This window comes from Coregonus clupeaformis, chromosome 21, assembly GCF_020615455.1.
Source record: "Coregonus clupeaformis isolate EN_2021a chromosome 21, ASM2061545v1, whole genome shotgun sequence".
In the NCBI taxonomy this organism is placed as follows: domain Eukaryota; kingdom Metazoa; phylum Chordata; class Actinopteri; order Salmoniformes; family Salmonidae; genus Coregonus; species Coregonus clupeaformis.
Genome location: NC_059212.1, coordinates 32,447,829 through 32,475,147, shown reverse-complemented (window position 1 = coordinate 32,475,147; position 27,319 = coordinate 32,447,829). Strand labels below are relative to the sequence as shown.

Genomic DNA, 27,319 nt, shown 5'->3' with positions numbered 1-27,319 from the left:
GGCGTGACCCTGGACAACACCCTGTCGTTCTCCACTAACATCAAAGCGGTGACCCGATTTCTGTAGGTTCATGCTCTACAACATTCGCAGAGTACGACCCTACCTTACACACTAGTAATGCCTGGGTGTATAACTGTCATAAACCTAGCAGCATCATTTGCTAGTCCATAATCACAGCAGTAATGTGGCTATGATGCATGTAATGGTATCAGCATACACACACCAAGGGCACCGTCCTAGGATAATCCTATCTGTAATTAGCTAGCTCTGTGGTCGATGCATCACAGCGATGTTAAAGACAGCGCTGTGGAAGGAAATACATCTCTGAAGGGATAATTTAGCTCCCCTTAATGTGAGATGAGTAAATGTAACATGCTGAATGTGGCCTACTGATGTAATAATAAAATAATAATAATGATGATGTAAGAAGAAGTCTACTCTCTGAAGTGTGTGTAGAGCATTAACAGCTTTCATTTTAAAATTTCATCATTGGCTTTTTGTCTGTGGTGGACTGCACAGTCCCTAGTGTTATGTTTAGGTCTACTCCCTACCTGTTTGAGCTGGGTCATTAGTGTATCAGTGCTGGAGTGCACCAGTTGCTTCTCCTCCCCTTCTTTCTTCCTCTTCTTGTAGCGAGAGGTAGGCCTCTCCCCTCCTTTGGGGTTCCTCTTGTTCCTGCCTTTCTTCTTCTCCTGTCCTGTGAGCAGCGGTCCTGGGAACTCTGGGAGGCCACAGAGCTGTCCGTCTGAATACGCCTGGGTGAAGGTAGAAGATTACTTTGTCAATTGTCATAGAGACACTGGTAAGCAGTGTCTCTCTTATCGCCAATCACAAAAAATACAGAATTATGTATATTTAAAAAAACATGACATTGAAAAGGATCCTGCTGTTTGGGTATTTCCACCAACACCACCATTCTTTTTTTGCAGGAGAAGATCTGTGAGACCATTTCATGAATCATGACTCAGCCTAAAATACTGCCTCCTACTATGACTCACAGCAGTTTGTCACAGGCAGCAACCCATCGGACTGATTCACTGAACCAGACTCAGAGCCTGCTTGGCTTGGCTGTGACTCTACCTACATAGCAAGCTAGCGGTCACTGTGACTCAATGGAGGCTGATGGAGGGAGAAATCGGAGGACAGACTCATTGTAATGAATGGAACTGAACCGTTCCATTTATTCCATCCCAGCTGTTGCAATGAGCCTTCACCAACCTCCACTGCCGTGCCTCATCTGCCAGACTGACTCACCCCGTTGCTGTCCATGGAGCTCTGCCTTAGCAGCAAGGCCTTGCAGTCTGCATCCGCCTCCTCTTCCTCAGACCTCAGGCTCTTGTCTGACCGTTGGTGGGGAAGCCCTGGTCCATTAAGAGGCGTCTGCTTGTTCTTCAACAGGTGTTTGAGGAGCTCGTTGTTACCCCCAGATTCCCCTTTCGCTCCCCCGCTGTGGGAGGGGATCTGTGCTGCAGCTCCACCCTCCTCCTTCACTGTGCCCTTCCCTGAGCCCATGTGGGAGTAGGCGCCATCTCTGGGTCCGTGGCACTCGGTGCTCTCAGTCTGCTCCAGCTTGATGTTGCTGAGGATGCGTTCCTGCTCCAGAGCTTGGGCCCTGGCTAGGGCGATGTCTGATGGGAGGCTGCCCATCCCTACAGGCTGCCCACCACCACCCAGACCTCCAGAGAGCTGCCTCTCCAGCTCTGAGTGGCTATGGCTGGGGGTAGAAGTGGAGGAGCCCAGTAAGGGGGACCTGGAGAGGTCCTGGTCCCCGAAGAGGTGGGCGTTGTTCCTGGTGGGTGTGGAGGATGTGTCTGACCGGCAGGGCGTCAGAGGGGCAGTCAGGTCAGAGCGCGGCGTGGACGGCGTTTTCACGGAATCTGCGTCGTCGTTGTCGGTCTTCTTCTTCCTGTTCCTCTTCTTCTTGCCATTCTCATCAGGGATGATGTTGGAGTAGAGCTGGATCAGAGAGTGACCCGAGCCGGGGAAGTTGGAAGGCAGGGGCGTGGTGGAGTTGCCGCCCCCAAATGGAGGGCCTTCCCCGGGAATCTGTGGCATCATGCCTGGGCCGCTGAACCTCCGGGGTCTGGGTGGACCCTGGGCAAAGTTACCCTGTAGTACCATGTTATCAGGTCCAAAGCCAGGTCCCATGTCCTGAAGAATCATCCCGTTACCAATTACGGCCCTCCGGTCTCCGCCTTGCATGAAGACCCCAGGAGGAGAGCCCATCCCTGGCTGCATGGACTGCTGCAGGGGGAACATCGGTCCTAACTGCTGCTGCAGTAGTGGTAGTTGTGGCCTCTGTGGCTGCATGAAGTCCTGGGGCAGCTCAGCATTGAAGAATGGCATCTGAGAGAAGGGCACCATGTTCCCCCCGTCGGGCCCCAGCATGCCTTGCTGTTCCATCTCCATGCGTTGTTTTAGGGCTCGCTGGCGTTCTACTTCCTGCATTAGCTGGACCCTCTGCCTCTCCTGCTGCTCTCTCAGCCTCTCCCGTCGCTCTCTCTCCTGGAAGCCCTCACTGAACGGGTTGTTGTCGTCAAACTTCAAACCGGAGCCCTGTGGGGGTTTGACCCCGCCGGGTTGAGGCTGGTTTTCCATGGGCACTTGCTGGGGCATTTGGGGAGGCATCTGATGGGGCATTTGGGGAGGCATCTGATGGGGCATCTGTGGGGGCTGTTGAGGTAGGTTGCCCATGGGCAGCTGAGGCTGCTGAGCTGGGTTCCCCAAGGGAACCTGAAGGGGCATATTGGGTCCTCCCATGGGCATGGGAGTGCCAGGATGCCAGCCTGCTGGTGCGTTGGGCATGGGCATTTGTTGTGGAGGGGCGTTTGGCTGGCCTGTATGGATTGGCACCTGCTGCACCATGGGGTTCATAGGTGGGTGGTTCATTGGAGGCCCGCTTGGTACCATGCCGGCAGGGCCGCCTTGTATTGGTGGCATCCCTGGCACTGCTGCTGGCATGCTACTGCCACCCTGCTGCTGCTGCTTCACTCGATACTCCTCGATCAGGTCAGCGTGCTCTTTCTGCTGCTTCCGGATCTGAAAGGACAAGAACCAAAACGATATATTACCTAAGAACATGGACAAACAAGCTGCCAAGACCGACAATAACAATTCAACATTTTTACTGACTTAATTCAATGCATAATTATGACAATTACAAGAAGCCTTGAAAGGATGTCTGAACAACTGAAGGAAAAAAAGTATACATTTTGGTTTGGGTCTCAAAACTTAGTTCCAAGCAAGGGCAGTTTGAGGGTTGAATTGAGGGCATAGTCTAGTGTGAGGGTAAGACAGAGGTATAGTACTGATGAAGAAAGTGAAAGAAAGAATGAAAGTGTCCTCATCAACATTATGTACCTGCTCCAGCTGTTTCTGCACCATACCCTGCTCCTCTGTCACGTGTTTGAGCTGCTCCGCGTCCTCCTCTGGGAACTCCCTCCCAGCCTTCTTGGTCGTCCTCTGCTTGGCACACAGGGCCTTCTTGGACTTCCTGTGGGCTCCGATCTTTTCCTCCAGAAACTTCTGCTGCATCTGGAGCAGCTGCTGGGTCTCCTGAAGCCACTCCTCATACTGAGCCTTCTGAGCATTGTCTGAGGGGGAGATAAGAGACAGTGAGTTTTCATAGTACTTATGTACATCAAAATATCTATTACAAAAGCCTTTTGGGCTAAGCCTGATAAAGCCAAACATATCTGAGGGGGAGACTGAATTTTTTCTTTTACAGATTTATACCATTATTGAACTATTGCTCATAAATCAAAAATATACATTTACTGACGATTGTGAATGTTAACAGAGTTGAACTTACTGTCAAAACCTGGTCCAAAATTGGGAGGATTGGGCCTTGTCACCGAGGATGTCAGCTTGCCATCCTGGTTTTGAAATTGACAAACAATAAATTGTTGTTACAATTAGTGTTTACCTAGCATGCTTTGTGTATGAAAGATGACTTAAGAGAGCTGACTTGGTTAAGTGTTTCAGTTACCTGTCCAACGGTCTGTGGAGGAACAGGGGTGCTTTCAGGACATGGTGCCGCAGGACCAGGTTGGAACCTGTTCATGACAACCGGTGTCATTCCCATGTTGTTTTGAACCATGACTTTGTTGATGCCTTTCAGAGCAACCATCTTTGCTTTCATAATAGGGTCAGTGATGGCGTCAAAATCTGCAGACAAAAAAAAGATGTGCGGTCAGCAACTTGCCCATTACAAAAGACACAAATTCCTCTACGCATATCACTTACATTTATACGGTTTACTACTCATACAAAATGTGAAAGTAAATAACTTGTTTGAATTGGCATAAAGCATTTAGCCTAAACGAAAAATGTCTAGTTACCGATGTTGGGAAAAAAGGAGTCACTAGAGGAGCGTTGTCTGATCATGGCCTGCATCTGCCTCTGCTGCTGCTGCTCCTGCCTCTCCTGGTCCAGCAGGTCCTGTAGGAGGAGGGGCTGCTCCTCCAGCAGCAGGGGTCTGTACCCCCCTGGCCCCGCCTGGCCCAATGTCTGGGCCAACAGGGCCTGCTGAGCCGGGGTCAACCCACTCTGGTCCATCTCAAAGGTAGACATGGATGCTTCTTCTTCTTCTCCCCTGTTAGTGAGATCCATGGTTTGAGATCCCATACTAAGTCCAGAGTTATTCTGAGTGTCTTGGTTTGGCTGTGTCATAGAGTTACCACTGCCTTGATTGTCACAGGTGGAGGCCTCTGGTTGCTGCTTGATTAGTAAGCTAGAGAGCACTGGCGTGGAGTCAGAGAGCACTCCTGATTGGTTGTTAGTGTTTCCGTCTACTTGTTGCTCTGTCCTCTCATTGGACGTCTGAGACAGATTGTCTTTGTCCTCCATTTTGATCTTCTGCTCCAAAGGCAGGGAGGAGGCAGCGCTCTGGCTGCAGCTCACTTCCTGTTTCACATCAGCTGACGAGGAAGACTTCTCGGCCGTTCCCTCTGACTTCCCCATTCCAGATGTCAAATTGGAGAAGGAAGATGCAGCACCACCACAGCTAGAGCTCCTCTTCTCAGACAAGGCCTTCTGGAAGTCAGAGGTGTCGCTGTGGTCTTCCATGGGGTCACTAAGGTCCAGCTCCTCGTTGAACATGTCCTTCTTGACGTCGTCCAGGTCGGGGTCCGTGTACGCGATGATGTCGAACTTCCCCGACGTCAGGAAGTCATCCAGGTGCAGGTCATTGGTCTCTAGGTCCAGGTCTTTGCCGTCTTCTTCCGGATCCAGGTTTAGGTTGTCCAGATCGGCATCGACTAGGTCTTTCACCTCAACGTCTTCCAGGTCTTTGACGGCCGATTCGACCGTGTCCAGTTTGTCCTCCACTCCGTCGTTGTTGTTAGCCATGGAGACTCCTCCCTGACCATCACTCTTCCCAGCAGAAGGCCGAGGCATCATCATGGAAGGAGCTGATATACCCTGGGTCTCGTTCGAAGCAGGCTGGCTCATGGACCTCATCAGCTGGACTTGCCTGGGCATGGCTCCCCCTTGCATCTGGGCCTGCTGATGCTGGTGGAGGTTCTCCATGCTGGATGACAGCTGGCCTTGGCTTATCTGCTGGTCCCCAATTGAATCCATCATCATCCTGGGGCCTTGGTTTGGAGGGAACCGGAATTCAGGCCCTCCCATGAAACTAGGAGGCCTCTGGGGCAGGAGGTCGGGATCCATGTTGTTCCCTTGCATAGCAGAGGACCCGAAAGGGAGACGAAGCCTGCTGTCAGGGGCTCTGTGTCTCAGCTCAATGAAAGGCTGGCCCATGATGTTGTGCTGTTGCATTGGCACACCGCTAGGAGGGAAATGCTGGGGTAGCCCCATAGGGTTGTTAGGGTTGCCCCCCATGGACTTGGGCATGTCTACAGTCATGGAGCGTCTCATCCCCTGGTGGACGTCCTGCATGGGGTGAGGGCCTCTGGGGAAGAACTCCTGGCCTCCATGAGGTCCCGGCCCACCAGGTGGAAATCCAAACCTGAGCAATCGAAAGAAGAAAAAATAAACATTTCAATACATATTCCAGTGACGAGTTTCCTCCGACACATTCAATCTAGAGTGACTCTGTTTTTTCGTAGACTAAGAAATTCATGAGTCATACAAAAGATAAAGTCTTATTTAGTAATAAGTCTGTAAGGACAGTAATTCCAGTTACAAACCTTGGCCCCTGATGTCTGATATTAGGATCACCCAGGTACTGTCCTCTGGGGAACTGGCCCTCATTAGGGAAAGGGCCTAGCTGGTCCCCTGGGAAGGGTCCAGGTCCAGGGAACCTCATTGGTCCGCTCATGGGGGCCGGCCCAGGGTAGGGTGGAGGGGGCCGGCTGAACATCTCGCCCTGTTGTCCGTGGCCCTCATGCGGCCAGGGTCGAGGTGTCCCAGGGCCAGGGGCCATGATACCAGCGTTCTCCTGGCGGATGGCACTCCTCTGCTGCTGCTGCTTCAGGATCAGCTCTCGGATGCGTTGACGCTAAATAAAACAACACGAGCTGTCAGACCTCCAACTAGAAAATGAATGTTTCATGTCTGAACTCTACTGAATATTTGACTGAAAAAAGTTATAGAAATGTATTAGCTATTAATCACAGTGGCTTCAAGCTTTCCAAGGGATAAAAATGTTAATTTACTTGAATACTGAAACAGTTTAAATTTATCTGAAAGATAACACTTTAAATGAAGATAAGAGCAGTTTAAACAGCGTCAGTCCTCCTACCTGTTTGAGTCTCTCCTCACTGTCGGCCAGAGAAACACTCTGAACCTCAGAGGGGGTTCCAGGCATCTGGGAGGGGTTTTGCAGATGTCCTCCAGGGTCCTGGCCTTGCTGCTCCTTCATCTCTGGTCTCTCTGCTGGCTGTGGACGTGGGGTCATGGGCGCCTGCTCGTAAGGATCATGGATAGGCGTCTGGTTGGGCCGTCTGGATGGCGACGGAGAGAATCCATCATCGACCATCCCACTGTTATGCTTTGGTGTATGTGACCCAGGGTGTGGAAATGGAGCATCTTGGAGCCTAACGCTTTGAGGCGGGGAGAAGGGATCCTGGTTCCCCATGGGACCAGGCCTCTGCCCCTGCAGCCTGCCCAGCCTGTCAGACCCCATCCCTGGATGCGGGGTGCTTGGAGCCTGGGCATACGGGTCATTCAGCATGGGCCTGGGGGTCTGGGAGAACATGTCATCGCTCAAAGGCCTGGGTGTTCCAGGTTGACTAGCGTAGGGATCCATGGGGGCTAGTCTTTGGCTGCCTGGGGACTTTGAGAACCTGTGGGGCCGAGGGGTACCAGGTTGCTGTGTGTAGGGGTCCATGGAGTGCCCGGGGGACATCCTCTGACCGGGGGGCTGGGGGTGTGGGTGAGGGTGGTGGAACTGGTTCATACCAGGGCGAGGAGTGTTGTGCTGCTGGGAATAAGGGTCAGAGGACTGGCTGTAGTTGTCGTTTGGACGAGGAGTGCCTGGAGGTCGAGCGTAGCCGGACTCAAAGAATGGTTTGTTTCTAGGAAGTTGGTTGATAAGGTCATTCATAGGTCTAGGGGTACCTGGCATCTGAGCATAGGGGTCTGATGAGGGTCCTGGGGGTTGGGCAAAGGGGTCATATGTGAAGTGGTCAGGCCTTGGAGTAGAGGGAGCATGGGCATAAGGGTTTCGGTTGGGTAACGGTGCCAATGGGCCGGGCTGGGGTAAGGGGTGGCCCTGGGTATGGTGCTGGGCCATCCTCGGTGGACTGGTGAAGCTATCATGAGGTCGTGGGGTCAGAGGGGCCTGAGCGTAGGGGTCTCCCTGCTGAGAGAACCGGTCTGAGGGATGAGGCATTGGTCTGTTGAAGGGGTCCTGGGCCTGGGGTGGAGGCATGGGGGTCTTGAACAAAGACTGAGGGACTGAGCCCTGCTCGTTGCTCCCCGGGATGGGAGCTAACAGAGGTCTGGAGTAAGGGTCTGACAGGATCATCCTGTTCTGAGCCATCCGTTGGTAGGCCTCTTGGCGGATCATGGGTCTAGAGTAAGGGTCTCCCCGCACTGGAGAGCCCATCAGGGGTCTTCCCTGGGGACCCTGGTTGACTCTGGGTGGGCACATAGGCTTCAGGAAGGGGTCAATGTCCCCAGCAACAGGCCTGGGGGTGTCAGGGGGCTTGGCATAGGGATCCATCTCCCTACTCATAGACGTGGGGGAGCCGAAAGCCTCGTGAGCCGGAGACGTGAGCCTCCCTCTGTCCTGTTGCTCCATCAGAGAGGTGGGAGACTTGCCAGACTCCATGGACATCCTGCGACATGCGCTGGGCCCCAGAGTTGGAGGCCTGGGGGTCCCCACCATCTTGGCGTAGGGGTCCCAGGGAGAGGAGGGTCTGGAGCCGGATGAGCCAGGGGAGAACACCTGGGGCGACTGGGGCTGAGAGGACCCCCCTGAGGGAGGGGGAGGAGGAGGCCGCAGGAACACGTCTTCAGGGGGCCCCGAGGTGGGCGTCCCTGAGAGTTGACGTCGGATGAACCCCTCTTTCCCCCCGGTGCTGTGCTGCATAGGGGACATGCTGCCGTTGCTGCCGTGCTGGGAGGAAGGGCTCTGGTTGCCGCTGTTGTTACCGTCTCCCTCTGACTGGCTGCCTGACTGCTGTTGCTGCTGCTGCAGCTGCTCGTTCTTCACCTGCTCCAGCTTCTGGGTGGCTTCGATCTTGGCTTGCTGCCTGCTTTTCTGTCTCATTTGCTGTTGTAGGAACAGGATGAAAAGGCAAAACATGTTTAGTCTTTCAAATAGTACCTGAACAAGCAATGCATGTTTGCTTAGCACCCTAAATCCCAAAAGACCAAAAAGGTCTATTTAACTACTGTTTATTTTTTTTATTTTTTTGGGGGGGGCTTCCTAAACTGCATCTCAACTAGTTGCATCTCACACACACTAGCATACTAACCTGCCTGCACACGCAACTACCTCACCTCTCTGAATACAACCTTACCTGTCTAAACTTCCACTCTTGCTCATGCTCTGACTCTTTGGGTTTCAAAGGGTCCTTAAAGAGCAAGTCTGTGTCTAGTGGTATGTTGGGGTCAAACACCTCGTCGGGGGGCTGCAGCGAGGCGGGGGGCTGCTGGGTAGGCGGCAGCTGCTGTGACTGCTGCCTCTTCAGACTCTCGTTGGACATCTGGACCTTGTTGATGCGCAGAGCAGCCCGGTTGTCCCTCGCCTTTTGCTGCAGAGCAAAATCAGTCGCAGACACACACACACGTGCGGACACACACAGAATAAATAATTGCAGTTGGTGCCATGGAAACCTTTGGAGACTATTACAAGTTTTCTTTCAGTAGATGTTTTATTAAGTGCAGGTCCTTAAAACATGGCCTCTGCCAGATAAAATTACTTCTCATGAACGTAATTACAGGTTCCGTGTGAGGTTAACACTGAGAACTGTGGTTCATCTGTGAATGGCTGGATTTGAAATAGCACTGGCAACGGAAATTATTTAACACTTTTAGTCTGACTCGTAAAAAAAATACAAGATCAAACTAAATTATTTGGGATTCTCACATTTCCAATGCATGTCTACTGGGGACAATGTAATCTAAGCAGAATGAAATGCATCTTACCACATATGGGGCCCTGTCTTGCGAACTTGCTTTCCTCCACAGCTTTGCAATCTGTTTGACTCTTGTAGACCAGTCTAAAGTGACAAGATTGATTTTATATTAGACCAACAACATGCTGCAGCTCAAGAAGGACATCTGATATAATCTTAAATTGTAAATTAAGTCATGGTAATGGCTGGACTGCACAGAGGTGTGACTGGGGGACACACCTGGGAACTCATCCTTGAGGCTGGGGAAGTTGACATTGGTGTAGAGGACAGGGGCCACAGTGGCTAGCTCCCCCAGAGTCTCCTCCTTCTCCCACTTCAGTGTGCTCCTCTGGGCGTTGGACATGGCCTCCGCCTCGCCCCCCTCAGCCCCAGGAGGAGGGGTGGGGCCTGGGCCACTGTGGACAGGACCAGGACCCCCCTGCCACGGACCCACTGCCTCTCTGGCCATCTGATTAAACTTCCTGTCCCTGTAGGAAGGACAAAAGAACACGGATTTGAGCAATATACGAAAACATGTAGTCATCATTATCATCGTTTGGTAGACCACAAGCTTCCTCCAGTAACTAGCAATGTTTGCAATTTGATGTGGTTGAATCGTGTAGTTATGCTCGCACTTGACTCCCCCCCAATAGCTCTGACTTTACTGATAGCTACTTTATTGAGGAAAAATGTACTTACTATGACTGAGATATGTGGTTGTCCCACCTAGCTATCTTAAAATGAATGCACTAACTGTTTGTCGCTCTGGATAAGAGCGTCTGCTAAATGACTAAAATGTAAATGTTATGCAGATACATTCAAATACTATCAGGCATGTATGACATAGCGTTCATTACAGTTTGTCAGATCATTATGTGGATAGAGAGAGTGCTTTCCACAGCAAGGTAAGAGTTGCAGTTAGTACCTTGGATTGTCAGTGAAAGGCATGCGGTGGAGGGGGGAGAAGTTGTCTGGGATACATGGTTCTGCTCCGGGATGGGACGGATTCAGAGGGAATCGTTGGTTAGGTCCCATCAGTCCGTTTATCATTGGCATCCGTGGAAACATGGCATTCCCTGTATGGAAAAACACATGATTATATCAATGCATTACTTTGGACAAACCATGCTCACGTGACAAGCAACCTCACCTGAGACCTGAAGACTTGCATTGGCTCCCAGAGCTAATGCCTAGGCTTTATCTCAGTGGGCTGTCTTGTGGTACACTGAAGACTCAGCTGGTCACATAGGTCTGATAAAATATTCAGAGAAGAGCGAACAACTGCCAGTAACTACTACAGGATCAACATAGGTATCATACCTGCGTGAGGGTGTGTCAGGCTGGCTCCAGGTGGGCCGTGGGGGTGAGGCATCTGTGGTGGATGGCTGGTGCTGGGGCTCAGGACGGCAGTGAACAGGTCCTCCACGTCCTTCCCCTCTAGCTCTATGGGGGGCAACAACAGAGACAACACAGTTAAAACTGATAGAGACAGATAATACTAATGTTCGGTTATGTATAACCCTGGTTCTCTGAAGGAGGGGAACGGATAGCATGATTACAAAAAGTGTAATTACTAATTACCAACCTGGTATTTTGTAGAGTTTGCTGAGAATCGATTCTAAAACCAGAAGAGAAATATATTATTTACCTCAGTAAATGCATACTCAGTAAATCAGAGCTATACCAAGAAGTGAAGTGTCGATGTAGGTTCTGAAAAACAGATGTGTGTTGACCACCAGGTCTCGTACTGACCATCAGCCATCTCCAGCTCTGGGCTGAGGATCTCATCCAGATGTTCATCTGGGAGCATACGGGGCGTCCTCCGACCAGAATGAGACTGGGGGTGTGCTGGGGAGCTGTCTGTCAGGGGCCCAATGTCCAGACCAGCTGAGGAAACACACACAGATGTACACACACAGACACACATTGAAAAAAACACACACGTTAGCAAAGATACACACCAACAACCAAGCATGGTACGCTGACTTCAAAGCTTGATGCAATCAATCTGTGATAGTGTTTATTCTCTATATAATATAGATTAAAACATGTAACCTTCAGCAATTTTTATTAGAACTTTACCTAGCTAATAAGCTTTGAATCTCATTTGAATAAAATAAAAAGGGGAATATCTGCATTGTGTGGAAATTAAATAAAGATGATAAGCAACGGTGCAAGCTTAGCAGAATTACTCATGAAGGCTATCCTTTGAGTTTCATCTCTAAATCTCATCACAATCTCTACTATCCTCTCAAAACACATGACAACCATCCTTCTATCTATCAACGTCAGGATGACTGCTGCAAACTGAGCTACCGATAGTATTTATTTGATTAAAGAAAAAGTGAGTGCATTTTAAGTTACATTAAGTAGTATTTACTGAGAATTAACCAAGGAAGCATATTGGCCTCAGTGGAGCTGCTAAGCCATTCTTCACCAATCACAGAGCAGGGCCGAGAGAGACTGACCTTCGCTGTCATCACTATATTGAAGGCCACTCACCAAGGCCTCTCATTCTCTCTAAATCATTTGCCTCTAAAAAAAAAAATGTTTTGTTTGTTTTTTTAGTCATTTTAGCAGAAGCTCTCATCCAGAGCGACTTACAGTTAGTGAGTGCATACATTTTCTGAGTTTGACCGATTGTTTCAGTGAGAAACTGAATCACTCACGTTTTCTAAGGTCGGTTTGCCTTGAATGTCACAAACTGAACCAAAAACCAAACAAAGGATGGGAACACCTTTCATATGTGAGAGGCTATTATTGACCACATGAGAGCATGCATGTAAAGATGAGCACAAAGAAGCACTCTCACACCCCAATGTGCGGACGCATACACTCACACACAGATCCTCACTTCCTTGACTTGAGCGATGAAGTCAACCTAAATAAAAAGCTTGCCACACACACACGGTAAATGAATGTGAATGTACTATTGCTACTAAGACTATGGAGCCCTTACCAAAAGGAGGTGGTGAGGTGTCAACCTGGAAATGGCAAAAATCAAGACCTACAGGAACAGAACCCAAATCAATACACAAAATGAGTGAATAAAACAGAATAGTGGAGACAGAGCAGGCAAACCAAACTGGAAAGAAATGCATAAAACACACTTGAAACAAGTCAAATAAAGATCAAACAAAACTCAAGATGTACAAAATAATTATGAAAAGTATGTGACATGAAACTGAATAAATGTGACATTTTGAAAAGACAGACAGCAAGACATCCCAGGCTGGCAGTAAACTCTTCCCACTAGGACAGCCTCAGAGATCAGTGACATACCAGAGTCACCCGTCTGTATTCCCAGGAGGTCTGAATCCGTGTTGAGAACCTCAGACAGATCCACTAGAGGTTCTTCAGAGGGCTCTGTGGATGAGAAGACAGTCAGGAACCACAGCATGGATCAATGGACAAGAGTGTGTGTGTGAGCGTGCGAGCATGTGTGTGTGTGTGTGTGTGAGCATGTGTGTATGTGAGTGTCTGTGCCTCTATGTGTATCTGTGTAGTACATACGGGGTCCTGGTGGTCCGGCAGGTCTGGACGTGGCCGAGGCTGCACTGAGCAGGGGGTCTGAGGAGGGGTCCAGGAAGCTGGTGGTGGGGTGCTTCCTGTCCCTCTGGGGCCCGGCACCGGCCCTTGCTTGGCCCTCCTCCATTACGCCAGACTCCACCGCCTGCTGCCTGCTCTGCTTGCTCTTATCCAGCAGGTCCTTACCGAAGAACGCCTCCTAGGCAACACAACATGGGTCAATTCTCCATAGACCCACCATACTTCAGGATAACTGTCAATCTTTATTATCTCCCACCTTTTATCAAGAGTCACAGAAACATGATCCATCCCTTCAAGGCACTGTTTTTATATCTTTTTTTTTAAATTATATGCTATGTAGAACAGAGTTAACAAGGAGACGCATTGAGGCAAACACTTTTGCTGTTATTGCCACGACTAGTGTCAGTGGACTCTTTCTCTCGCTCTCTACCAGTGTAGATGGATCCACGTCGCTATCTCCCCATCAGCAATGTCTTATCTCTCCAGCGGATGGACACGTGACTGTTGCAGCCGAACCACTGTGCTGGGACATTAAAAGCCTAGCTAACCATTTCAATAATTAATCCAATGTGCTCCTCTGTGTTGGGTGTCGGGACCCTTTAGGTTTTACTTGGTCTCTGGGCCTGGCCCTCCTGCTGTGGAGCACAGACCAGCAGTGACAGATGCCCATGGCTTAATGCACCTCATCTGTTTCGGGCCAACACAAGGTGACATCGAGCTCAGGGTTTGAGACGAGAGAGAAAGGGAGGGAGAGAGAGATAAATAGTGAGGGAGGGAGGGAGAGAGAGATAGAGGGAGGGAGAGAGAGATAGAGGGAGGGAGAGAGAGATAGAGGGAGGGAGAGAGAGATAGAGGGAGGGAGAGAGAGATAGAGGGAGGGAGAGAGAGATAGAGGAACTCGTGGCGCCCCCAACGCCTTCCCTCCCCAACCACCCCCCACTCCCAAAAAAATGGCACTTACCTTTCCTACTAGCACTGACTTTGCTGATTATTACTTCAGGGAAAATGTACTTGATACATTTGTGATATGTTGTCTCACACCTAGCTATCTTAAGCCGAATGCACTAACTGTATGTCGCTCTGGATAAGAGCGTCTGCTAAATAACAAAAAAATTATGTCAACGTAATACGTCGATTCCCAACCCAAACAGAGGCCATTTGGAGAGGAAGATCAGAGAAGTGGAGGATGTAAAGCTATCCACTGAGGGTAACTCCTGCAGGCATTCTCTCCCACTTTAAGAAAGCACAAAGATGGGGCTGCCGTCTCCAATGGTTCAACTTTAAGTTGTTGCCAGGCAGTATACCGAGTATTATCTGTATTCTCAGGTAGAACTACATTTTATGTAAATGTAACATGGAAATGTAAATTTAACATGATGTTCGGTATAATGGTTGCCTCAATTTGTAAACACAGAAAGTGGTTGACATTTAGATTGGCAGACCCCTTCTCAAAAAACCTACACTCGATCCCTCCGATGTCAACAACTACAGACCAGTATCCCTTCTTTCTTTTCTCTCCAAAACTCTTGAGCGTGCCGTCTCTAGCCAACTCTCCTGATATCTCTCTCAGAATGACCTTCTTGATCCAAACCAGTCAGGTTTCAAGACTGGTCATTAAACTGAGACTGCTCTTCTCTGTGTCACGGAGGCTCTCCGCACTGCTAAAGCTAACTCTCTCTCCTCTGCTCTTATCCTCTAGACCTATCCGCTGCCTTTGATACTGTGAACCATCAGATCCTCCTCTCCGAGTTGGGCATCTCCGGCGCTGCTCACTCTTGGATTGCGTCTTACCTGACAGGTCGCTCCTACCAGGTGGCATGGCGAGAATCTGTCTCCGCACCACGTGCTCTCACCACTGGTGTCCCCAAGGGCTCAGTTCTAGGCCCTCTCCTATTCTCTCTATACACCAAGTCACTTGGCTCTGTCATATCCTCACATGGTCTCTCCTATCATTGCTACGCAGACGACACACAATTAATTTTCTTCTTCTGATAAACAGGTGGCGAACCGCATCTCTGCATGTCTGGCAGACATATCACTGTGGATGTTGGATCACCACCTCAAGCTGAACCTCGGCAAGACGGAGCTGCTCTTCCTCCCGGGGAAGGACTGCCCGCTCCATGATCTCGCCATCACGGTTAACAACTCCATTGTGTCCTCCTCCCAGAGTGCAAAGAACCTTGGCGTGACCCTGGACAACACCCTGTCGTTCTCCGCTAACATCAAAGCAGTGACCCAATCCTGCAGGTTCATGCTCTACAACATTCGCAGAGTACGACCCTGCCTTACACAGGAAGCGGCACAGGTCCTAATCCAGGCACTTGTCATCTCCCGTCTGGATTACTGCAACTCACTGTTGGCTGGGCTCCCTGCCTGTGCCATTAAACCCCTACAACTTATCCAGAACGCTGCAGCCCGTCTGGTGTTCGACCTTCCCAAGTTCTCTCATGTCACCCCGCTCCTCCGCACACTCCACTGGCTTCCAGTTGAGGCTCGCATCTACTACAAGACCATGGTGCTTGTCTACGGAGCTGTGAGGGGAACGGCACCTCCTTACCTTCAGGCTCTGATCAGACCCTACACCCAAACGAGGGCACTACGTTCATCCACCTCTGGCCTGCTAGCTCCCCTACCTCTACGGAAGCACAGTTCCCGCTCAGCCCAGTCAAAGCTATTTGCTGCTCTGGCACCCCAATGGTGGAACAAGCTCCCCCACGACGCCAGGACAGCGGAGTCACTGACCACCTTCCGGAGACACTTGAAACCCTACCTCTTTAAGGAATACCTGGAATAGCATAAAGTAATAATTCTTACCCCTCCCCCCATAAAAAAAAAAAGTGGTTGTCCCACTGGCTATCATAAGTTGAATGCACCAATTTGTAAGTCGCTCTGGATAAGAGCGTCTGCTAAATGATGTAAATGTAAATATGTTTTTTGCAGCAAGACAGCCTCTAGTCCAAACACTGTGCCTACCAAATGGTGGTGTTGCGTGATTGTAACGTTACAATTTTGCCAGGAAATCATGGCTGCACATATTCCCTCAGTTCTAACGACAACAAGACATCTTCCAAATCACATAAACCCTGAGACAAATGTCAGAGTCATAATATAGATGTGGGACTGACCTGCAGGTAGGTGGGAAAGGCCTCCTCTAGCTTGGTTTTCTTCTTCCTGTAGCGTTTCTTGATCTTCTCTGGTACCTCCAGCCCAGGGGGAGTCTCATCCAAAGGGGTGTCAGGCAGCACCTCTCCCCAGCCTGCAGTAGGGGCAGAACATTTGGTTCAGAATCTTGTCCTTAAAAATACAGAATCTGTTTATTAGGTTTATGTATTCTACAAGAAAACTAAAATCACTAGCACCAACAATTAAAACGAGTAATTTATATCTTTGTACAACAGAGGTAGAAATAGGATATTCAGGCAAAAGCAATTGAAGATGCATTGGACTTGGGTAGATGAGTTGTGTGAGAACTGACCCTCCTCCTTTCCTGTGGGGGGTTCAGAAACAGAGCCGGAGGAATCCTTCCTGCTCAGGGATCGTTTGGCCTTGCCTAGGCTCAGGCCCTTGCCTAGGCCCTGACCTGGACGGCTCCGCTGGCGCACCATGAAGCCACCGATGCCTGAGAAAGAGATATTCAACAATGAACCAATACAACTAACAATCACTCAAAACTCTTCAACTGTTCCAGTGAAAGCTTACAGACAAATTGGGGGAAATTAGATTGCTGGTTCCTAGCAAGTAAAATATCAAAATTGTCATACAATTCTATTTTATTAGAATGCTACTGATCTGTTTAATTTGGAATTTGGTGTTGGGAGTACAACGAACACGTGGGTCTTTTTCTTGGTGTTTCAATAAAGCTTGTCTCAATGCTTTTCACTAGAGAGGGAAACATCTTTAATCTAGACTACAGAAATCACAATTTATAATCCCTAGAATGAGCCCTCTTTCTTTCTTTGCTTCCAAGGCCTTGTCTTGTCATCCCTGAGCATGGCTGGCTGTGCAGCACCATTTCACGCTCCAGAGGAGCTGTCTCCTCCAATCAGGTGCCCTACCCGGCCGGTACGGCTTCCTCTTCCTCTTCTTGCTGTCGTCGGCCCCCTTGGACTTGTCTTCTGCTGGCTCTCGCTCCGGGCTCGAGTCAGACTTCCCCTCGCAGTCCAGAGAGAGGTCAGTCTCTGTGAGTGAGTGAGAGAGAGAGAGAGAGAGAGAGAGAGGTAATGAGCAGACAGCCAAGGGGCACTACCCAGCAGTCTGCAGACTGGACCAACAGACCCCCCTGCCCCCAAGCTACAGCACCCAGGGTCAATCCCATTTAAACTCCAGTCATCTTCAAGAGATTAGCCTAATTGAAATTCTGGATTTTTCAATTTTGGGAATTTACCTCATAATTAAGTTCACCCCAAACTCTACCCCACCACCTATCCATCTGCTGTCAAGAGTCGTAGGAATTTGAGAATGTGAAAGACTATTGCCGTTTCAGAGGAAAGGTGCTTCTTAGTCCAGGACTAGTGTTAATCTGTGTACAGGAAACTGGTTCATAGTGTTTTCTGACAAGCTTGTTGTATTTAAAGTCAGGCACCTCTGTTTACATTCTCAAGACAATCTATGACAATGTCTAAACTGCATATGTTTTGTAAAAGTGCCTAATTTATAGTTTTTTGCTGTATACTGAGCTGGGGGTAAGATCCATTAAACTATTGTGAAAAAAATTTATAAAGTCAGGCACCTCTGTGGTCCTCCATGTCCTCGTCCCGGGAGTGTTCTGACAGCAGGTCCAGGGGGGCCTGCAGCACTGCTACACTGTTCTGGTTGATGATCTTCAGCTTCAGCTTGGGCTTGGGTTTCCTACGCCGCGACGCAGGGGCCGACAGGCTCTGGAGCTGACACAGGCCCGACTCCGTCAGACACACGCCGTCCTGAGTGTACGTCCTCACCAAGTCTGAAAGACACACAGACACAAGCACACACACACAACTCACAAGGTTATGGTACTGTATGATGGCCCTAGATGAACTGGAATGAGTGAATGTACTGGATTGTCCAAGTTGATTGAAAGTAGGTGTTCAAATCCACCCAAAAGCTGTCTTTTGGTATTTGTTTCATTAGTCCATTGTTGACATAGTCCCAAAATGTTTTGCTTGTCAGCATTAAAGTTTTCAAGATATGCAACTTTCAAAATACAGAAATCATCCCAGTATGGTGCATCATATGATGCTGCGTTTGCATCATACGGGGATGATTTCTGTATTTTGAAAGTTGCATATCTTGAAAACTTGAATGCTGACAAGCAAAACATTTTGGGACTATGTCAACAATGGACTAATGAAACAAATACCAAAGTTTTTGGGTGGAGTTTTCCTTTAAGTTGAAGAGCTAAAAGGCCACTCGGAGATGAAGATATCTCTCAATCGACAATATCTAGAAGAAATATCTCAAAATACAAAAGGCAGACAGACGTATGTTCTTCTTACCCATTTCTTTAGCCTTTGTGACAAACTGCGTCATAACTGCCGGCTCACTGGCCTTGGACACTAGTGCTGTTGATGCAGTAAAGGAGGACACAAAAGCCAATGATTAATTGGCTGCAGCCTGCGAGGCTCCGATACAGTAGCAAGGTTTCAGAGGCTATAGTGTATGCAGTAGTCCTTACCCTTGGAGGTCTTGTGGACTCGGCACATGGTGCAGTCAAAGCTGCTGTCTGCTGCTTTCTCCACATCCTCCTCTGAATGGAGACCCTGGCAGGAACCATGGATCCATCTATGGGAGAGAAAGAAGAGGGTTACGATAGAGGGACAGGGGGAGAAGGGAGTTGGGGTTAGGGTTACGATAGAGGGACAGGGGGAGAAGGGAGTTGGGGTTAGGGTTACGATAGCGGGACAGGGGGAGAAGGGAGTTGGGGTTAGGGTTACGATAGAGGGACAGGGGGAGAAGGGAGTTGGGGTTAGGGTTACGATAGAGGGACAGGGGGAGAAGGGAGTTGGGGTTAGGGTTACGATAGAGGGACAGGGGGAGAAGGGAGTTGGGGTTAGGGTTACGATAGAGGGACAGGGGGAGAAGGGAGTTGGGGTTAGGGTTACGATAGCGGGACAGGGGGAGAAGGGGGGTTAGGGTTACGATAGAAGGACAGGGGGAGAAGGGGGTTGGGGTTAGGGTTACAATAGCGGGACAGGGGGAGAAGGGAGTTGGGGTTAGGGTTACAATAGCGGGACAGGGGGAGAAGGGGGGTTAGGGTTACGATAGAAGGACAGGGGGAGAAGGGGGTTGGGGTTAGGGTTACGATAGAGGGACAGGGGGAGAAGGGAGTTGGGGTTAGGGTTACGATAGAGGGACAGGGGGAGAAGGGAGTTGGGGTTAGGGTTACGATAGAGGGACAGGGGGAGAAGGGAGTTGGGGTTAGGGTTACGATAGCGGGACAGGGGGAGAAGGGGGGTTAGGGTTACGATAGAAGGACAGGGGGAGAAGGGAGTTGGGGTTAGGGTTACGATAGAGGGACAGGGGGAGAAGGGAGTTGGGGTTAGGGTTACGATAGCGGGACAGGGGGAGAAGGGGGGTTAGGGTTACGATAGAAGGACAGGGGGCGAAGGGAGTTGGGGTTAAGGGTACCATAGAGAGCCTGTGAGTCTCTGATGTGACAGACTGCACTTCACATGAAATGGTTGGTAACATGTAAATAATAATAATAATAATAATAATAAAGATATTTGACTGGTTGGGGAGGAGCAGGGGCCCACCTGTCGCATTGGCGGCACTGCACCACAATCTCGCCCTCGCTGTAGTCCTGGAGACAGAAGGGGCACGTCGCCAGGCTGGCACAGGGGGCGCACTGGGTGTAATTATTCTGCCACTCACACCTCCGGCCTGGCGAGGTGGCACCACACTGGGTACAGGACACACACCTGCAGGAGGGCACAGGAGAGGGAGTGAGGACAGGTGTCAATGAAGAGCTGAGTAGTACATTCAGGTGGTTGTACATTAAGTACAGAGCATTGAGAAATAATAATTAGATCATTCATGGAGAAAAAGGAAAGGTTGTTTTGTGTGAGGAGTTGGCAAATAACTGACTTTTTACTTACATCTACAAATATTGATGTTATACTATATAGGGAATAGGGTGCATTTGGGACACAGCCATGTTATCATAATAGGAAGAGGTTGAGGGGATGGACAGATGAGGCAGCAGTCAGCTACCCACCATTTGCACTTCCAACTGTCCTTGGGTACGTTCTGCAGCGGAGGGTCCAGGCAGTAGGTGTGGTAGCTGATGTCACAGTCGTCACACAGCAGCAGACGGCCCGGGTCGGTGGCCTGACCGCACGCCTCACACACCGTACACTCCAGACAGCGCCAGCCTTTATTCAACACCACCTTGGTAATCTGGGATGAGAGGACAGGATCAGTGTTGTGTTGTGTGAGTATATTGGCAAAAGTCCAAATTGCGTGTGCTTATCTCAGTAAAACAGTCCTATAGTAATGGACATTGATATATAGCTGTCCCGCTGAGCTACACTAAATAATTTTGTTTGCAGTAATTGGCAGCATTAAGACAGAAGGATAAAAGCAACTTGAGCCGAGCGTCATCTGATTACAGAGTTAACTTCGCCCGTTTAATCCAGTTGACACTCACACACATTGAATCCGTCACATCCAGGTTAAAATCTAGGCTACACAATTCAAAGGATTTGAAATCAGTAGACGATTAACCCTAAGCCCAATCATAACTGGGGTTCCCATGTTTCCTATTCTTATGTAGTCCAATCTTCAGTAAGACCTCACTGTAAAGGATGGGGGCCTTACCTTGATGCCAACACAGAAGGGGTGGTAGCACTGCCCACACTGGGCACAGGCCAGGAGACGACCCTCTGCACCCAGCCCAAAACTCCCACACACTACACACATGTCCTGAGAGGGAAACAAATGGAGTTTACAGTTTACACACCATACTAGAGATTCAAAGTTCCACTGTACCAGGGTAAGAGGGAATAATTGAATACATGTATAAATTGTGTAGGAATACACATGCCCACCTGTTTCAATGTGAAACTGTCATTGCTGGAGAATATGACCACAGTGTTATGCATGGCATTCTCCTCTTCCTCCTTCACCTGGTATGGTGACTCCATGGAGGTCACCTGTATGTTATGAAGTATGATGCACACATTCACACTCAGTATGGATTGAGGAGGATTGTGAGTCCCTGTATGAGAAAAATTATCCTCTGATTTCTTACCAATAATACAGGGGTATAGCCTACATTTCCATAGGGCTTAATTATAGGGCATGTCCTAACATTTGATTATCTCACAGCACGTGAAGATGACAGCATCACAAGTCAATGCCTAGATATAACTATTGATTAGCATTTGGCTCTGACACTAATGCTGTGTCAATACCCTTTGCTATTGAGTAACATGCCCACTGGGAGGACTGTGTTTTTATGTTGCAGTCTTTACAGCCAGCAAATAATCAGGTCTGCTTACAATACACACCTAGGACGCTAATGGATAAGAGGTCATTAAAACAGTGTTTGTCTACCAGTTCATTGTAATGGATTAGTGTGAACTAAAGTGATCAGGTTGGTTGGTGTTGGTGACATAGCCTACCCCAGGGTTGACAGTGGGACTGGCTCCGTTCTTCCCCCTGGCTCGGCCCCGCCCACCTCTGCCTGACAGCCCTGCCCCTCTGGGTCGCCTCCTCCCAGGGAAGCCTGACCCTCGACCCTGCAGACAGAAACACACACACACCTCAGGACTCCTTCTCAACACACACACACAGAGAAAACACACACACAAAGCACACAAAGAGAAACACACACAAGTCGCGCTCAGTCTCACACAGAAACACACACACGCGTCCTCGCTTGGTAGACTTGAGCGATGAAGTCAGCTTAATTAAAAAGTCTGCCATAGGGGACCTCTCCTCCAGCCCACTGTGGAGCTGAGGCTGCTGGTATCTAGTGAGATAAGAAACAGGAACAGCAGCTTGGTCTACTTCCACAGAGGTAATGACATTTCCCCTCCAGTGTTGTTTGCTTGGATGTTAGGTAGTAGAAAGTTGCTGGTGCAAGCAAAGCCTACGCACAGATACCAAATAGTTTGTATTGCAGAAGTCCAAACCTAAAGAAATAAACTCAGCAAAAAAAAGAACCGTCCTCGCACGGTCAACTGCGTTTATTTTCAGCAAACTTAACATGTGTAAATATTTGTATGAACATAACCAGATTCAACAACTGAGACATAAACTGAACAAGTTCCACAGACATGTGACTATCAGAAATTGAATAATGTGTCCCTGAACAAAGGGAGGGTCAAAATCAAAAGTAACAGTCAGTATCTGGTGTGGCCACCAGCTGCATTAAGTACTGCAGTGCATCTCCTCCTCATGGACTGCACCAGATTTGCCAGTTCTTGCTGTGAGACGTTACCCCACTCTTCCACCAAGGCACCTGCAAGTTCCCAGACATTTCTGGGGGGGGGGGGAAGGGCCCTAGCCCTCACCCGCCGATCCAACAGGTCCCAAACGTGCTCAATGGGATTGAGATCCGGGCTCTTCGCTGGCCATGGCAGAACACTGACATTCCTGTCTTGCAGGAGATCACGCACAGAACGAGCAGTATGGCTGGTGGCATTGTCATGCTGGAGGGTCATGTCAGGATGAGCCTGCAGGAAGGCTACCACATGAGGGAGGAGGATGTCCTCCCTGTAACGCACAGCGTTGAGACTGCCTGCAATGACAACAAGCTCAGTCCGATGATGCTGTGACACACCGCCCCAGACCATGACGGACCCTCCACCTCCAAATCGATCCCGCTCCAGAGTACAGGCCTCAGTGTAACGCTCATTCCTTCGACGATAAACACGAATCCGACCATCACCCCTAGTGAGACAAAACCGCGACTCGTCAGTGAAGAGCACTTTTTGCCAGTCCTGTCTGGTCCAGCAACGGTGGGTTTGTGCCCATAGGCGACGTTGTTGCCGGTGATGTCTGGTGAGGACCTGCCTTACAACAGGCCTACAAGCCCTCAGTCCAGCCTCTCTCAGCCTATTGCGGACAGTCTGAGCACTGATGGAGGGATTGTGAGTTCCTGGTGTAACTCTGGCAGTTGTTGTTGCCATCCTGTACCTGTCCCGCAGGTGTGATGTTCAGATGTACCGATCCTGTGCAGGTGTTGTTACACGTGGTCTGCCACTGCGAGGACGATCAGCTGTCCGTCCTGTCTCCCTGTAGCGCTGTCTGAGGCGTCTCACAGTACGGACATTGCAATTTATTGCCCTGGCCACATCTGCAGTCCTCATGCCTCCTTGCAGCATGCCTAAGGCAAGTTCACGCAGATGAGCAGGGACCCTGGGCATCTTTCTTTTGGTGTTTTTCAGAGTCAGTAGAAAGGCCTCTTTAGTGTCCTAAGTTTTCATAACTGTGACCTTAATTGCCTACCGTCTGTAAGCTGTTAGTGTCTTAACGACCGTTCCACAGGTGCACGTTCATTAATTGTTTATGGTTCATTGAACAAGCATGGGAAACAGTGTTTAACCCTTTACACTGAAGATCTGTAAAGTTATTTGGATATTTACGAATTATCTTTGAAAGACAGGGTCCTGAAAAAGGGACGTTTCTTTTTTTGCTGAGTTTATTAGAATCGCCCTTCATTCAAGCTACAAACCATAAATTGATGCAGGAGGAAAAGCAGTCATTTCTGATTCAAGAGAGATGAAAATGTATTCAACTAGGACTACTCTACATTCTACAACTGTTCAGAGCATAGGCTGTCCAGTGGTGACAACACAAAATCCATTTCGTCAAATAAGCCCTGTTGACGTTTTGATCTTTCTCAGGCCTATCTCTCCTGCACCATTCTGTGAGGTAGCCTTTCTAACACAAAAGTGTCCAGGCTCTCTGTCCAGGCTGTTGACAGAGGGCCTCTAATGTTATTCTGGCCAATTGTGCTACATTATGCTGTCAACACATTTCCGGTGCTGGCGGCTGGATGGGCCTAATCACGACTGTCAAACTGGGGTCTACTTTCCATGAATCTCCCCCCACCACCCAAATCTCTCCACCAATCCCCCATTTAGCTCCAGACCAGTCCCTCCCAGCACCCCAGCCGTTTGACACCCTGATTGACACACAGTATGGTGCCGTTTAACCTGCCCTGGACCCCTGCTAAGACCCAGCAATTACCACCTCACTTAGAGCCAGAGCGTGTGCAGATTGCAGTATCCACTTGGGCAGGCCCACACAGCCCACTTAATAAAATCCCCATCTCCTCCCAATCACACGCACAAAAGTATGACTCAAAACAAAAACAATTAAACAAAACAGACAAACAAACACAGATTAAACCTTCTGCCTTAGGCTGCAAAGGTAGGCCAAGTTAAAGCACTGTACATTGGGTTAATGTTACATGTACATAGCCTAGCAATGGATTCTCTCTGGCGGATAAAAGTTTGGTACAGTGAGGGAAAAAAGTATTTGATCCCCTGCTGATTTTGTACGTTTACCCACTGACAAAGAAATGATCAGTCTATAATTTTAATGGTAGGTGTATTTGAACAGTGAGAGACAGAATAACAACAACAAAATCCAGAAAAACGCATGTCAAAAATTTTTTTGACCCCCTCTCAATCAGAAAGATTTCTGGCTCCCAGGTGTCTTTTATACAGGTAACGAGCTGAGATTAGGAGCACACCCTTAAAGGGAGTGCTCCTAATCTCAGTTTGTTACCTGTTTAAAAGACACCTGTCCACAGAAGCAATCAATCAATCAGATTCCAAACGCTCCACCATGGCCAAGACCAAAGAGCTCTCCAAGGATGTCAGGGACAAGATTGTAGACCTACACAAGGCTGGAATGGGCTACAAGACGATCGCCAAGCAGCTTTGTGAGAAGGTGACAATTGGTGTGATTATTCGCAAATGGAAGAAACACAAAAGAACTGTCAATCTCCCTCGGCCTGGGGCTCCATGCAAGATCTTACCTCGTGGAGTTGCAATGATCAAGAGAACGGTGAGGAATCAGCCCAGAACTACACGGGAGGATCTTGTCAATGATCTCAAGGCAGCTGGGACCATAGTCACCATGAAAACAATTGGTAAGACACACTACGCTGTGAAGGACTGAAATCCTGCAGGCAGCGCCCGCAAGGTCCCCCTGCTCAAGAAAGCACATATACAGGCCCGTCTGAAGTTTGCCAATGAACATGTGAATGATTCAGAGGAGAACTGGGTGAAAGTGTTGTGGTCAGATGAGACCAAAATCGAGCTCTTTGGCATCAACTCAACTCGCCGTGTTTGGAGGAGGAGGAATGCTGCCTATGACCCCAAGAACACCATCCCCACCATCAAACATGGAGGTGGAAACATAATGCTTTGGGGGTGTTTTTCTGCTAAGGGGACAACTTCACCGCATCAAAGGGACGATGGACGGGGCCATGTACTGTCAAATATTGGGTGAGAACCTCCTTTTCTCAGCCAGGGCATTGAAAATGGGTCATGAATGGGTATTCCAGCATGACAATGACCCAAAACACACGGCCAAGGCAACAAAGGAGTGGCTCAAGAAGAAGCACATTAAGGTCCTGGAGTGGCCTAGCCAGTCTCCAGACCTTAATCCCATAGAAAATATGTGGAGGGAGCTGAAGGTTCGAGTTGCCAAACGTCAGCCTCGAAACCTTAATGACTTGGAGAAGATCTGCAAAGAGGAGTGGGACAAAATCCCTCCTGAGATGTGTGCAAACCTTGTGGCCAACTACAAGAAACGTCTGACCTCTGTGATTGCCAACAGGGGTTTTGCCACCAAGTACTAATTCATGTTTTGCAGAGGGGTCAAATACTTATTTCCCTCATTAAAATACAAATCAATTTATAATATTTTTGACATGGGTTTTTTCTGGATTTTTTTGTTATTCTGTCTCTCACTGTTCAAATAAACCTACCATTAAAATTATAGACTGATCATGTCTTTGTCAGTGGGCAAACGTACAAAATCAGCAGGGGATCAAATACTTTTTTCCCCTCACTGTATTTTGCCATTAAGGGGGAGTTGTATTAGGCTACTATAGGTTCTCATCCACCATTCCACTATTAGCCTCTCACTGTGAATTCACCAGTCTCTTCTCCTCTGGTGACACATTGATAGGTGAATGATGGATGATTAATAATGAAAGTTCATAATTAACACAGTGACATCGATCATCACTCTGCCAGTGCACTTCACAAAGTCTAAGCGGTAAAAAGGGGGCTGCCGTGGCATGGCCCTGTGGTGATTCTGGTGGTCTGGTCTCCAGCGAGAGAGCCATGGTTATTTACCACTCGGATGCTCCATCCGGGGCTACCGCAGCCGGAGGAGAGCTGCCTTGTCTTTGGGACGTCCCACCCCTCTGGCTGGTCTGGGGACCAGGAGGGAGAGCTCACACTGCTATGTGGGCTCCCATGCCATGCGCCCTAAGGTAAAGGTAGGGGGGGTCGGGTTGGGTGGGTGAGAGAGTGGGAGAGGGAAGGAAGGAGGGCGACAAAATGCAGCAACATAAAAACCAAGCCAGCGATGGTGAAAACATAAGAGACAGTGATGTTAGAGATGCAGTGAGTTTAAAAAAGGCTAGTGGCTGAAGAAGCTTGCTGGAAGATTCAACACACCCCATGTACAAGCAGAGTTAATGATGCTGTTCTGATTCGGGGTGTAAAACCAGCATGATATGATGATGCACATGATACTTTATATATTGAAGCCAATCCTAGAGATCTCTCATGCATAGGAGTTGAGGCATGTTTGGAGGTAGACATTCAGACAGTGTTCGCATGGGTGAAGCAGAATTGTGTTAGTCGGCACAGCAACCTTGAGTTCACACAGCACAGCAGCATTCGCCAAGGTAACGGCACAGTGCAACAGCAGCAGGACGAGGAGCAAGAACTCAGCATCCTCTCGCCATGGCAACTGCGTGTCACTGCCTCACTCATACCACTGGCTTTTTGACAAAACAACGCCTGGTTATGTCAGGCAGCACGACTGACAGAGCATGCCTCTTCGAGATAGAAGCATACTACACTTGAAGACACTAAATATAACTGTACACAAGATTGCACTGTTTTCACATTTCCACATTAGATCTCCTCCAGGCCTGAACTAACAAATTAGTCTGAGTCTACACCCACCGTTTATTTAAGCAATAGGATACATCTGGAGAGAAAAACACAATGTTTCAAGGCTTAACTCTCCTCAGTCTCAGAATCATCCATAATGTATCATAG

The 27,319-nt window shown here is 49.0% G+C and overlaps 1 protein-coding gene across 5 annotated transcripts in view; it reads right to left on the bottom strand.

Moving 5' to 3' along the window:
• Positions 1-27,319, bottom strand: part of LOC121535290 (histone-lysine N-methyltransferase 2C) — a 128,871-nt gene that overhangs the window by 16,411 nt on the left and 85,141 nt on the right. For 2 of the 5 annotated variants that reach the window (XM_041842193.2, XM_041842194.2), the window contains exons 14-43: positions 26,381-26,515; positions 21,680-21,796; positions 21,104-21,208; positions 20,874-20,978; positions 20,272-20,453; positions 19,811-19,975; positions 18,730-18,836; positions 18,551-18,616; positions 17,806-18,018; positions 17,132-17,254; positions 16,552-16,695; positions 16,202-16,332; positions 13,041-13,254; positions 12,810-12,893; positions 12,487-12,534; positions 11,280-11,414; positions 11,113-11,145; positions 10,848-10,970; positions 10,453-10,603; positions 9,768-10,015; positions 9,559-9,632; positions 8,931-9,164; positions 6,704-8,680; positions 6,150-6,460; positions 4,341-5,968; positions 3,989-4,167; positions 3,812-3,875; positions 3,361-3,593; positions 1,255-3,039; positions 552-755 (exon numbers count right to left, since the gene is read on the bottom strand). In XM_041842193.2, coding sequence (XP_041698127.1) covers positions 552-755; positions 1,255-3,039; positions 3,361-3,593; positions 3,812-3,875; positions 3,989-4,167; positions 4,341-5,968; positions 6,150-6,460; positions 6,704-8,680; positions 8,931-9,164; positions 9,559-9,632; positions 9,768-10,015; positions 10,453-10,603; positions 10,848-10,970; positions 11,113-11,145; positions 11,280-11,414; positions 12,487-12,534; positions 12,810-12,893; positions 13,041-13,254; positions 16,202-16,332; positions 16,552-16,695; positions 17,132-17,254; positions 17,806-18,018; positions 18,551-18,616; positions 18,730-18,836; positions 19,811-19,975; positions 20,272-20,453; positions 20,874-20,978; positions 21,104-21,208; positions 21,680-21,796; positions 26,381-26,515 — 9,318 coding nt within the window. The remainder of the gene's footprint in view (positions 1-551; positions 756-1,254; positions 3,040-3,360; positions 3,594-3,811; positions 3,876-3,988; positions 4,168-4,340; positions 5,969-6,149; positions 6,461-6,703; positions 8,681-8,930; positions 9,165-9,558; positions 9,633-9,767; positions 10,016-10,452; positions 10,604-10,847; positions 10,971-11,112; positions 11,146-11,279; positions 11,415-12,486; positions 12,535-12,809; positions 12,894-13,040; positions 13,255-16,201; positions 16,333-16,551; positions 16,696-17,131; positions 17,255-17,805; positions 18,019-18,550; positions 18,617-18,729; positions 18,837-19,810; positions 19,976-20,271; positions 20,454-20,873; positions 20,979-21,103; positions 21,209-21,679; positions 21,797-26,380; positions 26,516-27,319) is intronic. The other 3 variants (XM_041842197.2, XM_041842195.2, XM_041842198.2) reach the window with 3 other exon arrangements.